The sequence below is a fragment of the Ambystoma mexicanum genome, chromosome 4p (genome assembly GCF_040938575.1).
Source record: "Ambystoma mexicanum isolate Mex_15411 chromosome 4p, UKY_AmexF1_1, whole genome shotgun sequence".
Lineage (NCBI taxonomy): Eukaryota > Metazoa > Chordata > Amphibia > Caudata > Ambystomatidae > Ambystoma > Ambystoma mexicanum.
The window spans coordinates 809,431,690-809,445,926 of NC_090927.1; the positions used below are offsets into that span (position 1 = coordinate 809,431,690).

The 14,237-nt window shown below is 42.8% G+C and overlaps 1 protein-coding gene across 1 annotated transcript in view; it reads left to right on the forward strand.

Moving 5' to 3' along the window:
• Positions 1-9,679, forward strand: part of ZNF292 (zinc finger protein 292) — a 1,156,963-nt gene extending 1,147,284 nt beyond the window's left edge. Inside the window, exon 8 of the mRNA XM_069606362.1 lies at positions 2,107-9,679. Within this exon, the coding sequence (XP_069462463.1) occupies positions 2,107-9,276 (7,170 nt within the window). The 3' untranslated portion in view covers positions 9,277-9,679. The remainder of the gene's footprint in view (positions 1-2,106) is intronic.
• Positions 9,680-14,237: the final 4,558 nt, after the last annotated feature.

The window sequence follows — 14,237 nt, forward strand, 5'->3', positions numbered from 1 at the left end:
TCTGTCTGCTCCATAGCTCTTAAAGGCTTCTGTGGTTTACTACTGCATCACTCGGCTCCTTATGGGCAGTGTTGCTGGGGACCGAGGACCCTTAGAGTCCTCCTTTAAGATTCCTTTTCTATATCCTCAAGTAACTACAGGATAGATACTTGGGTATCCCTGTCTGGGCAGGCAGGAAGTGGGGGAGGGGGTCTTCCACCCCCTTCACACCCCCCCACCCCCCACCCCCCCCCCACCCCGTTTTGTCTGCCAAAGTGCCTGAATAGGTCCAGCTTTCCACAGGGGGTCTGGTTGTCCTGATTGGATAGCCAAACACCCTTTTCTGGAAAATGTGGAGAGATTGCAGTGGCGTGTGAGCTGGAGCTATATAAAAGGTGAGGCTTCTAGAGTTTAAAGCAAGTCGACCACAGGAAACGGAAGTAAACGAAGAAGACGACCAGGCGACTGCAGACCCTTTGAAAGACCATGAAGCGACCACTGCAGTCCCGACCTGGGTTTTCTGTACGACAGAGGACCTCTGAAGAGGACTCCTTCCCTTTGGCTGGTGGGAACAACCAGCCCCAAGACTAATTCTGAAACAAGCCATCGTCCGAGGTCCTAAGAGCTGCGGAACCCCAATACCAGGCAACCTGCTGCCCATTTTGAGTGCATTGTTGTGGAAAGGCTGAATCCGTCCAAATCTTTCCTGAACCGTAAGAACACTCAAGAGATCCAATCCAACTCGCCCAGGCCCCCTCACCAGAGTGTGGGACTGCCGGAAGCGAAGAAGATTGACTAGGCAATCCGTGTCCTTTGGTGGTGCTGCTGAAAATGTCATAACCGCAGAGTGTACCAAGAAGTTGCTGAAAGATGTGCTACCGGTCCTCACTCGAGACTGCTGCTGAGAGACACCGTCCATTGTCCTGCCTTTCGTCGCCAGACCAAGGAATGCAGAGGTTGGGTCCAGAACTGCAACATCACGGAGGAGCCAACACACTTTCTTCAAACCAAAGGTACTGTGGGGAAAACGGTATAGCTCACCTGACTCCAAGAAGTCGCTCCAGAGTGCACGTAGGTGTCCAGGGCAACCTCCTCTTTCCCAAGCAGCTGCTTGTGTCCCCTTCTCGAGTCTGGTTTAAGGTCTCCTTTATTAGTTTCTAACTTGCTGCTTCAATAACTTTAGACACTGGAAGAAATCCGCAGGAACTCTTCATTATTCGCTGTTTGTCAAGACGTCAAGCTCTGTCCAAACTACCTTTTAGCTAGAGTTGCGTTTTGGGACTTTATAGACTTGCGAAACGATGAAACAGGGTCTAGAACCTTGAACTAAGCTCATGTTGCACTAACCACTTATTTTCCTTCCTTTAAGTGACTCTTCTGTATGTGTTTACAGAGTAAATGCATTACCGTATGACCTGTTGAAAACCACATGAGTACGCAGTTACCGATAATGGGATAACCTTGTCTTTTCAATTTCTAACACTGCTACAAATGTAACCGCGAACAAACACAAAAGTGAAAGTGCCCTTTGAAGTGTTTTATCTAGTATTCCTAAGTGTTATACCGTAAACGTCTGAAGTATTTAAAGTGATTCTGGTGTAAATATAATAAATATATATCCTTTATATAAATATGTGCAAGTGCTTCTTTGTTGTGCCAGTCTAGCTAAGAGAATATCAAGCACAATAAGGAGAAACTCAGATAGACTAACCCTCTCTATTGTCCCTCAGTGAATACCTGACAGTAAACCATGTATATCTACTTATTCATTCAGTAGATGAATCGGCTCTTTTCAAAGAAACAACTCTGATCAATATCAAACTATTGGGCTACTCTTAGTTATTTTCCTCATTCCCAACACCCACCCTTCCTTCCCACAGACAAATGCCATACTCCATTTTTGTAGTATAGGGAAAGACGTATGCAACAGAAGTGGTAATTGCTGATGTCCTATTTAAAGAGGTGGTGCTTGTGCATGCGCGCACGTGTACACGTGAAGTTTCATAACATGCAGGCCTCATTAACACATTTTAAATTGATGGCACACGTTTCTAGAAACTGCTTTTCCATGTCTGATTAACTATGAAATTAACTTTTCCTTAATTAGCTGTTTTTGTTTTTTTGCAGACTGAAGGGGCTGGACTCTCAACTTGCATTGAGCTGTGTGTAAAAGCATTGCGTTTGGAATCTGGTGAAAATGCAAACGTGAAAATATCCATCTGCAAGACCATTTCATGTTTGCTGCCAGATGATTTAGAAGTCAAGCGTGCTTGTCAGCTCAGTGAATTTCTTCTAGAGCCAACTGTGGATGCGTATTATGCTGTTGAAATGTTGTACAATCAGCCAGATCAGAAATACGATGAAGACAGTCTTCCTGTTCCAAACTCTCTACGCTGTGAACTCTTACTAGTGTTGAAAACACGGTGGCCTTTTGATCCAGAATTTTGGGACTGGAAAACATTAAAGCGTCAGTGTCTTGCATTAATGGGAGAAGAAGCGTCCATTGTATCTTCAATAGATGAACTTAATGACAGTGAAGTGTATGAAAAGTTAGAGGACTCTTTCGAGGAGAGCAAAGGGAGTTCAGTGAATGGAATTTCTAACTCTTACATCTCTTCAGGTGCTCTGCGTGAAACACAGGATGACAAACGGAAGAAGAAAGATGTAAAGAAATTGAGGGATAAGGGATTTGTATCTACAAGGTTTAGAAACTTTCAAGCATACATGCAATACTGTGTATTGTGTGACAAAGAGTTTCTTGGTCACAGAATAATAAGACATGCACAAAAGCATCACACGGATGGAATATACAGCTGCCCAATTTGCGCAAAGAAATTTGATAGCAAAGAAAGACTAGTTCCTCATGTGAGTGTCCATGTCAAACAGTCCAGCAAGGAGAGACTTGATGAAATGAAACCTTTGCGAAGGCTGAGGAAAACTAATCTGTTGATCAATTGTGATGAGCAGAATGCTGAAATAAAACCAGAACAGCGATCTTTGAAGAAAAGTAATATTTATTCAGAGGACTTTGTTGTATTTGATGAAAATGATGGCTCAGATGAAGAAAATGGTGTGCAAAATAACCCTGATGAAACGCATGATATTTTTCAGAAACTTTCAAAGGATCCTGAATTCACTTGTCCAGTGTTGGTCTGTAAAAAGGGATTTAAACACCATAAAAACTTGATTGCACATGTAAAAGCACATAAAGACAATGAAGAAGCAGTAAACTTTCTTGAAATGCAAAGTAAAAAAGTGATTTGTCATTACTGCAGAAGACATTTTGTTAGTGTTGCTCATTTAAATGACCACTTGCAGATGCACTGTGGAAGTAATCCCTATATGTGCATTCAGTTAAAATGTAGAGCAAGCTTCCAAACGAATGCTCAGTTGCTGGCACACAGAAAGGAACATCTGGAATTCAGAGCACAATGTATGTTTCCCAAATGCGGAAGAATATTTTCTGAATCCTCTACACTGTACGAGCATGAAGCAAAACACTACCATACATTTACCTGTATGCACAAAAGTTGTGGGAAGGTTTACCATTCTCAGATCCAGCTAGAAAGTCATCTGAGTAGTCATGAACTAAAACATGAAAATGCATTAAAAGACCAAAAGGACACATCTGCTATCTTTAATAAGACATTAACTGAAACAAATAGTGCAAAAAATGTCAGTATGAAATCAGAGCTAACATACAATCCCAACTGTATTTCTAACAGCACGGATGAAACTAAGCCCATCAAAATTGAGGGTCTCGAACCAGCGCAAGCTTGCATTTCCCACATACAACATACAGCATTAGGTACTTGTGGGCAAGCATTGGTATCTTCCAAAGATCCTGAAAAAAGTTGTAATTCTCCATCAGGATTAGGTAACGTTGTGGCACAGCAGACAGCTGTGTCTGAACTGATGTTGGGCCAATCCTCAGTAGAGAAGTTGGAAAAGGGTGAAGCAGCAGTTGCTTCCAGTCACATTAAGAAGTCTCCCCTCAGCCAAGGCATCTGTGATATCATCTTGACACAGGGTAAGTTAGCAGCAGCAGTCAATATGATAGACACTGGAAACACACTACTCTCCCAAATATATACTGCTGTTAAAGATGCTTGCAATGATTCAAGTCTCCCAATTTTCCATGAAAGTAAAGAGATTGATCTATTCAATCAGTCCCAGCAAGACCTAAATGCATCTGTGCACTGTGGCACAAGTAAGTTAGATTTAGCCGTGCAATCTGTTGAAAGACAAATGGGCACTGTGGTACACTTGGGTCCTGACAACGAAGCCTTGTATGAAAGTAGCTTTGTTTTTCCTGAATTTGAAGATCGCGTAAAAGCAGCAGCTAACCTATTATCAAAGACTTCAAATGGCAGCCTATTCGTCTCTGCACAATCCAGCCTTACCAACCCTTTAACATCATCTGTATTGAAACAGCTCCCACTACAGAAATTTACTTGTTTAATTGAGGGGTGCACTAGAGTCTACAATTCTATACAAAGCATCGGCAAGCACATGAAGGCAGCACACCCTGCTCAATATCCAGCATTTACGCAGGAACGCAAAAGAAGAAAAAGGCAAAGATCTCGAAACTCTGCAAATAATGCTAAATTACTTCTTAACTTGTCACCAAAAGCAGGTGGTCCTAGTAGTGCAGTTTCATCCCCAAATAAAACCAATAATATTAATAGTTTTTCCAGTGATTTGCAATCTATCCAAACTCCAGTTTTTCCAAGCCACTTAGAAAACCTGGTCAATCCTATGATACCATCATTGGAAATGAATCAAGCTGCCCGGTCTCATAGAAATGCAGGGGCATTTTTAAGTACACATTTAGAAGATTTAGCTAAAGCTGCCTTACCTTTAAAATTTGAAAATAACTCTGACCCTTTCCTCCCATTACCTGCAGAGGATTGTTCAATATCCAACTTTTCTTCCTTGACATTGACTGGGCCAAATCCAGTCTTTTCACACATTGTAAACACTGGAAATCATGAACTCTTGTCACAAAATGAGGCAGCTGCAGACTTGAGTTTTCCAAAACAAGAGTATTCTGGAGCTGCAAGTTGTCAATTTAACTTCAATGAATCATCCCAGCTGTCGACTGAAACCAAAAAAGAGGTACATGGGCAAAGCGCCAATGCAAAAGAAAGGATACGTACCTCGCGAGCTAAATGCCCTGCGATAATAAGAGATGGCAAGTTCATTTGCAGAAGGTGTTTCAGGGTATTTAGCAACCCAAGCTCTCTTGGGGGTCATTTATCTAAACGTGCCATCTGTAAACCCATTGGTGAGGATAGTGAACTTTCTGAAGAACGCCTAGAGAGCAGTGGGCAAGCCTCACTTCTTGCCAGTATCATACTTGCGTCCAATTTACAGTCATCGCAACAGTCTACTTTCACCCCAGAACCTTGTTTTAAGGACCCATCATACCTTCAGACTCTTGCAGTTGACAGTCAGTCTTCTGTGTTCTTACAGAGTTTGATGAATCAAGTAAATGCAGCTAATTTAAATGCCAATATTCACGATGAAAGGAATGAAATTGTTAAACAGGCCTTGGAAGCTGCTGGTGTTGGGGGTACGTTTGAGAGCAATGAAATACTTCAACAGTTTATGTCACCTAATTGTGTTCTGAATTCGTCTACAGTAAGTACAATGGGCCTACCTTGTGCAAGCATGTCTTCAGTGTTGGAATCTACATGCCATCCTGACATGTTGATGATGGATAAGGCCAAAACCCTGAACTTCAAAAGTGAAGAAAACAGTGGTCCTATGTTTACTACAGATTTGTTGAAGAATTCTGATAGCGGGGTATGTTCAATTCCTGTTATAGCACCGCAGTGTGTTCCAAGCAATAGCTGTCGCGTCTCAGTGATAAGTGGTCCCCTGAGCACCATTTCATCCCAGATGGACCCAAAAGAAGGGGAGAGTTCTAAAAAAAAGGAAAAGGCTGCTTCTACCTTAGAGACCATCCAATCACAGAACTTGACAGCAAGTGATTTGTTAACCGCAATGGGGAATATTGCTAAGAATTTTAAAGAAAATATTCAAAAACCTGTATACCATCTTCAACAGAATTCCATTTCAAATTCTGACCCTCATTTATTCAAATCCATGAGTGATAAATTAAATGGTGCGGATAATCAAATGTGCAGTGTCGGCATAAATGATTTCCAACAAAATCCACAGGCCCCAGCATTACAACTGCAAAGTTTTAAAGAAGTAAAAGAGAATTGGAGTAAAGATGTAGAAGGTACTGTAGATGTTTCAAAGATTAATACAAATCTAAATAATGTTACCATGGATAAATTGGAATTGACCAGCAACATTCCGAATATTATCCCTAATACAGAGCAACAGAACTGTTTAGTAAACTGTGCAGCAGACCTTTCGTCAGAAAATGGGGTTCCAAAAACTTTGAGTCCTCACAATGATCTCCCAGGTGACACAGCTGAAGGGGGCTTCACTAATAGCTCCTCTGCTCCTGAAATGACACAAATGGAGGATGAGAATATTGTGAACATTTTAGAACAGTTGCAAAGACTGAAACTAGAAAATGATTTATCAATAAATGGTTTTGAATCTGATTCAACATCTACATCCCCTCCATCTGATATCTGTTCGCCTCTCAGTGCTAAATCTTTTTTAGCAAGCAAAAGTTCTGCTCAAGTTCCAGAAACTGACCTTGACAAAATAGCAAAACCATTTGTGTGCCGTGAGCAAACTTGTCATTATCGTGCAATGACAAAAGATGCACTTTTTAAGCACTATAGAAGATACCATAAGTACACTGATGACATTTTGACTGATTTAAAGAAGAACCAGTTGAAGTTTTCACCTTTCAGATGTGTGATTCCTGATTGCACCAAAACATTTACACGAAACTCAAACCTGCGAGCTCACTGCCATTCTGTTCACCACTTTTCCTCTGAGGAAATGGAAAAATTGAGAATTAAAAGGCCCTTTGAGGTATCTTTAAATGAAGGTCTGATTACACCTCCACGGGGAGATGAATCAAAAAGAAGGCATGTAACAATAGATTTAGAAAATAACATTGAAACTCCTTCTCGCTTTATTGAACCTGCAATGAAGAATGAAGCTGTTATGAACCCGCACAAACACATTTCCATTGAACAAGAATGCAGATTAGGAGTTGAAATTGGCAAAGAAGAAAATCTTCCCACACTTTCGTCTCTCATGCAAGAAAAACGAAAAAAAGTAGCTTTGCGCAAGAAAGTTCAAGAATTAAATGCATTACAAATTAGGCAACAACTGAAAGAAAAAGAGGAAAAGAACCAGAAAGGACTGGACAGTGATGGAACACTGCCTGCAAAATATAATCCTTACAGACCATACCGCTGTGTCCATCAAGATTGCTTTGCTGCTTTTACAATACAGCAGAACTTAATTCTTCATTATCAAGCAGTGCACAGTTCAGACCTTCCCACATTTGGTTCACATTTAGAAGAAGAAAGTGAAACCTATAAAGATCATGATGAATCTGAGAGTGCCAAAGTTGGGAACGAATTTAGATGTCAGGAGTATGATTGTTCTAGAATTTTTAAAGAGGTTGCTAGTCTAATTCAGCATTATATGAAGCTCCATGAGATGATCCCTGAAGAAATTGAACAGGTTATGTTGGGCACAAATATAGGAAAATTTAAGTGTGACCAGCCTAAGTGTGTATCTTCATTCACGATGTGTTCTAGTTACCTTACTCACCTGGAGGTACACCATGGAATTAAGGTAAAACAATGTAGAGAAGATGGCATATATAAGTGTGACTGTGAAGGCTGTGATCGTATTTATGCAACAAGATCAAATCTTTTTAGACATATTTATCATAAGCATAATGAACGACACAAGGCTTACTTAATGAGACCCAGAAGAAACCTACAAGATGATGAAGAAAATCATTCAAACAAAGCCAATGAGGATATGTCAATGAGGTATAAGCCACGAGAACTAAAGTATGACGCATCAGATAATGAACAAATGAGAATGAAAAGCCTTCCTTCAGAGAGCAAAATATCAAAGGTCAACAAAAATACACCGATGTCTCCTCTGCAATATGGGAAAAAGTTTTTGTTTCTGAAAACTAAATCTGATGCCTTGGTGGAGTGTTCTGATGCCCAGCATAAACAGTATCCATGCATGCTAAGAGGATGCACGTCCATTGTTGCTTCAGAGCGCAGCATAATTAGACATTACCAATGCCACAAGATCACCATGCCCTTTGCTTTGAAGAACAGAGCTGCTCTCATAGTCTGTAAAAAGAAACAGATGTCTCGTGTTAAGCCAGCATCTTCTGATGAGGAAGGCTACTGTGGTAAAAGACGTCAAATCAAGGAATCCGATGCATCTTCAGAGAGCAGTGATGAATCTATTGCTTCAGCATCACAACTGAGTGAACCTGAAAAGGATGAAGTAGATGAACTTGCAGAGTTGCTTAATACAAAACTATTGAATGATGACAATGATGCTGTTGAGGATGAAGCAAGAAAATCAAGTATAAACAAGAAAGCAGGAGTTATTATTGATCCAGTAAGGAAAGTATCAAACAATATTTTGAAGCGAGTGCATAGGCAAAAGAAAGTTTCACTAACTAAAAAGCGCAAAATTGAAACATCAGAAGCGAAATTGGAAAATGTGATGAGTGGTGTAAATAGTGGGAAAGAGGCAATTACTGTTGAGCCTGCTGTTGAGCCCCCTCCATCAATTGACTTAAGTTCGTTTAAACCTATGGGTTTTGAAGTGTCATTCCTCAAATTCCTAGAAGAGTCTGCTGTGAAGCAAAAGACCAAGCGGCACCACAACACCACAGAAATCAAGACTGATATGGATTTGAAAAATGCTAACGAAAAGCCTTCCAATGGGGAGGAAGCTTCCAGTGAGGAGGAGGCTTCCAGTGGGGAGGAGGCTGCTGACTTTGTGTTGACTGCAAGAGGGGAGGTGGCTTGTTGCAAGCAGGTCGCTGGTAGCGGGAAGACTGGCTTTTATGAGGCTTCTAGAGAAGAGACTAATTGTGAAATTACTTCTTTCATAGACAGCCACACATGTCCAATTGTTTATTGTGAAAACCTTATACAGTTTGCCAATCCTTGCCAAATCCAGTGTATCAGAAATGTACAGTTTGTTTTAGATGAGACTCTAAAAGGTTGCACTGAGCTGGCTTTCAAACAGCTTCAAAAAATGAAGCCATCTGTGGTTCTTAAAAAAGTAGTTGCGCATTTTGAGGATGATGTAATAAGTGAACACGGTTGCTGTTGCATTGGGGAAAATGTTAGTATAACTAACTAAAAGACATTACATACATCTTTGATTTTGATTAGGAAGCCGTCAAGCATGCTAGTAATTGAGGCTTTTTAATTTTGTTGGAGTGATTCAACCTGGCAAAAGAATCATGACCTTAGTCATGTGAAGTTGTATTTCTTTTATCCCTATGGGACTTGAGGGACAGAATCATTGTTTGAGTTTTGTAAATATTTAAATCTCAAAATATTTCTATCAATGGATTGTCCTTTCCACAAACTAAATCTTTGTGCATTGTCTGTGATTGGTCTGTTTCACCAGGTCACTACTCATGTATAACAGTACTCTTTATTTGTAGATACATTTTTGTATATATTTATTATTGTAAATCATTTGCTGCCACCAGCAGTCTGTAAGTGTAAACTATTAAATGACACATTTATATTCTCAATTTTATTTAGATTTTTAAAACCATCTATGAACCCTTTTTGAAATTGATCCCAGTGGGGAAAAAAAACAGTAGATGACTCTTAACAGGGTTTGTTATGCAGTTTATTTTGAAGGTGATTGAGGATAGATCATAGTAGCACATTTTACAATTATATAAACAACTTAAGAATCTAATTTTAAGTCGCCACCTTATGAAAACTCTGAGATCTAAGTATATCCAAGATTTTATTTCCCGGCCTTTTATTAGGGTGACAACTTTTTATTAAATAATGTTCCTCATTAATGTTGTATATTCTGACGACTTTCCAACCAAACGTTACATTTTCTTCTATTTTTAGCATGGTTGTAAGCTCTTTTCTAGCTTGCGTTGATCTCCATTTTGTGCACTGCCTTTAATCCGTAAAGCAGGAAGTCTCGTCCAATGAAGTGCAGTCTGCATATCCATTATAGCAGCAGAGATGCAATGAAAAGCTTGTTTTCTTTCCAGGACATGGTTTGCACATTTTGTGTTTCTGCCCACCTGTAGCCATCATGCCAACAGAAGAATGAGGAGTAGTGCGGTAGTACTTCCAGTAGTTGTTCATTATTCCTAACCATTCTACTATTGAGACTACTAGTAGTAACAGTGCTGGTATTATCATTTCTACTCTACTTACTGCAGTTGTTGAACTGCCAGTAGTGGCACTGGCAGTACTAGAACTACTGCTGGCAATTTTACTTTCACATCTGGAAGGGTAACTGCTATTACCTCTACTATTGCTATTGGTGGGGAAGACTCGCAAGATGCATGTTTTGTGTCAATACCATGTAATATGGTTTACAATGGATCTATAGCATTCACATCCCCTCCTCTTTCTGTCACGGTTTTAAGGATTGAAGAAAGAACAACCTAATTAAGAGAAATGCTCATAAAAAGACTGTTGCCTTTATGATCAGGATAAATCCTAATTGGAGAGCAAAAGATATGGAGAAACTAGTCCACTTAACAAGCATTCACTTGAAAGGCTCTTGTGGAGCTCGAATAAAAGTAATTGATATTGGTGGGAAACAATTTTTCTGATGTTTGTTAATCTGCTTAGAATCACATGCTGTGCATAGTCCGACATCCAGTGGTCACTGCAGAGTATTGCATTTTGTTTTTCGTAGTCGAAAAGGGGACGTCGACAAGGCGTGTCTGTAACACTATCCCTATAGTGACGTGCGTTGTACCCACAATCCCTCACGCGTCGAGGTCCCTCAGATTGTTTTTTTCAGCCCAGTTATTGGTTGCCTCTATGCGGAGCTCCTCGAGAGACATTGCGAAATAATTTCTTCGACCCTTGGTCGTTTATTATTAATATCTAACATATAGATCCCTCCCTCGACGAAGCTGCAAGCTGTTTCTCCGTCGAGCAAGATCTTCGACGGAAGGACGAGCGGAGGAGATCCTTCGGCGTCGCCGAACACGTGGCCTGGCCTCGCCGGCCTTACACAGTAGGGAGAGTGGGGTTGTGTGGTCTTTTCTTTTCTCTCCGAGAATGCCTTTCTCTTTCCCCTCCCTCTCTTTCGAGGTCGTAATCACACTTCTTGCCCTCAGCCTTGGAGAGGACGCCCTTAAGGTTTTGCCCACTTTGCAAAGGCAAATATACCTGGAAGAACAAGCACAAACGGTGCAACCGTTGCTTGCCCCTCGATCACAACGAGGACGGCTGTGCGGCCTGTAAGTTACTTAAGCCCAAAACGATAAATGACCGTAGGGTCAAAAGTTGGGTGGCATACGCCATGTCTAGGTCAGATTCCTCGCCCGCTGCCGCCGAATGTGACGAGGACAGTGATTACACGGCCTCTGTAACGGAGGTTGTAGACCTCTCGAGGGAGCGTTCGCGCTCCTCTTCGTCCGTCCCCGGCCCCGACAAGCCCGGCTCACGCCCAGTTTATGTGGATGAACACCCCGGCGACAAGGACGCACACAAGAAATATCAAAAACACATACCCCACGGCACGCATTCGTCGAAGACAGCCATAGCACCAACGGAGGCGCCGGGCCCACCGGCGTCTTCCGCCGACCGTAAGGGTCGCCAGCCCTCCCCGCCACCGCTCCCGCGACAGGCGACCGGGCACTCTGGAAATAAGGGCGCTAACCCCAAACCCTCAGGCGGCGACGCGCCTTGTAAGAGTGCGCACGTGTCATGATCACTGCTTCCAAGGAGCCAGGACCAGCCCAACGTCCTTGGAAGCAGGCCCCTAACCCTAATCCTAGGCACCAGCCGGTCCCCACTGGGACCTTTTGGACCTTGTCCTGGCGCCGGTGGCACCAGGCTCATCAAAACCATTGGTCCCGGCACTGGAAGCGCCGGGCTCATAATAGGTGTAAGGATGCTTGGGTGGACTTACCTGCAGCAGACCATGCTGCTTACTTACCAGTCACTTAGAAGCTATCTAAGAACAGGGACTACTTTCTTACCTGGGTGGGGCAGCTCCACTCCCTGGATACAGCACTGGAACTCTTCTGAAAACTGGAACTCTTTTCTTACCTAGGCGGGGCCGTGGAAGAAGCCGCCTCATCACCCCAAGGCTATTTAAACCACACCCGATGGATGAAGCGTTCTTCGCGTTATTCTGCATCTGCAGCAGAACGCTCACCGAGTCTGCTCCGGCTTTTCTTCTTCTGATCCTGGACCTGCAAGAATCTACTTACCATTTCAGTATCCAGACATCATCTGCACCTGCAAAGAACAGAAACAACAGGTTAGTAAGGCGAACTTTACACGCAGCACTTACTCACCTGATCCATCGGCTGCGGCCGCTTCGTCACGCCGCATCTCCACCTGCAAAGGCAAAAGTATTGCCATACTTACCGGCACGCTGTGGATTCCGGATTTCTTCGTTCTGCATCGCCGCCTGTAAAGACAAAGCATCGTTAACAACTTACTGGCATTCCGCGGACTCCGGCGCTGCAAACCAACATCTGAAAGGCAAAAGAAAAGACATTAAGCAGGTATTTACTTACGTCCATCCTGCTCGTCGCAATAAAACGCCTGCAAATACTCCGGCGTCTCTTTAACACGAACTAAGCTGCAAGGAAAGAGACAATTAGAGCGCTTGCCATACTTACAAACTTCCAGGCGCTTTACTTCATCTTCCATCTCAAGAGCCCTGCAATACATAAGGGAAAAGCATTATATAGAGTCTGCATATAAACGTGCCACACATTTAAAGACTATACAGACAAAAGGTGTCCAGAAACTCACCGCTCGTGCAGACAACGACGGTAACCATCCTCTGAATTCAAGAGGCCTATGTTTCACCAGTGAAGGAACTGGCAACGGCACCCTGCACCAGACGCAGATGGAGAGCCCAGCATTCACCTATATAAGGTGAGCACGTTGACCTGGGGGCTCTACGAAAAAGCTGGGAAGAGAGGGAGAGAGGGACATTCAACTACCCAGACCATTAACCCCCATATTCTTTCACCTGCAGAAACCTCACTCTTCGAGTCCGACACACAGTGCGAAGAGGTTCGACCCCAGAAGCCAATCGAGTCCTGCACATCACTTTTCGAGTCACAGACAGCTTCCTGCCAAGACCCGCGCCTCCGTGGGAATCAGGTGAGCGTTACAGAACGCGAAGCCCACCACAAAACTCCTACCCAGGCGCAATGGAAACCTCAGACACTGATCGACTAGCCCAGTTGCTCGGGGAATTAAGAGCAGAAGTACATGCAGCTCGTCAGGAAACGAACTCTCTAAGAAGAGAACTGATAATTTCCAAGGAGCGAACAGAGGACCTTGCTAGGCAGTTGTTACAAACGCAGGCAGGACAGACACCTTTGCCCGTTCCAGGAGGGAGTTATCCTTCTAGATCAGCTTCAAATCCAGTGCAAATCAATCTGCCCGGTAATTTGCCCTTGGCTCCGCCCGAACGCTTTTCTGGTGATCCAAAGAAATTCGCAGTGTTCATCAACCAGTGCCGCCTACACTTCTTATGTCGACCAGCTGCATTTCCAACAGACCAGACCAAGGTGGCTTTCGTGCTTTCTTATCTCAGTGGCAGCGCTGCAGATTGGTCGATCCCGTTAGTCACCCAGGATGATCCGGTTTTATATGATTTTCAGGCCTTCCAGTCCAGCATGGAGAAACTGTTCGCAAGACATGCACAAGGGCAGGCCTTGGACAATGAACTTCTCTCATTACGACAGGGTAATCAAGACCTCTTGATTTATATAGCCTCCTTCAATAGACTCATAGTGGAAACACAATGGCCCGAGGACAAGAGAATAACGCTTTTCTACAGAGGCCTGCGTGGAGAGCTCAAGGATGTGTTAGCGCAAGTTGTTAATCCTCCACAAGAATGTTCTGATTATATTGATTTAGTTGTCCAATTAGACCATAGACTACAGAACAGGAAGGCAGATCGTTCCAGATTTGATACCCAAGTGTTTTCTAAACCACAGACCTCGAATAAGGGAGCTGACACTGTGGAGCCCATGCAAATAGGGGGCATGAAAGGACCTTTAACCCAGAAATAGCGGGAAAGAAGAAGGCAGCGGCAATTATGCCTCTATTGCGGAAACTCAGGAC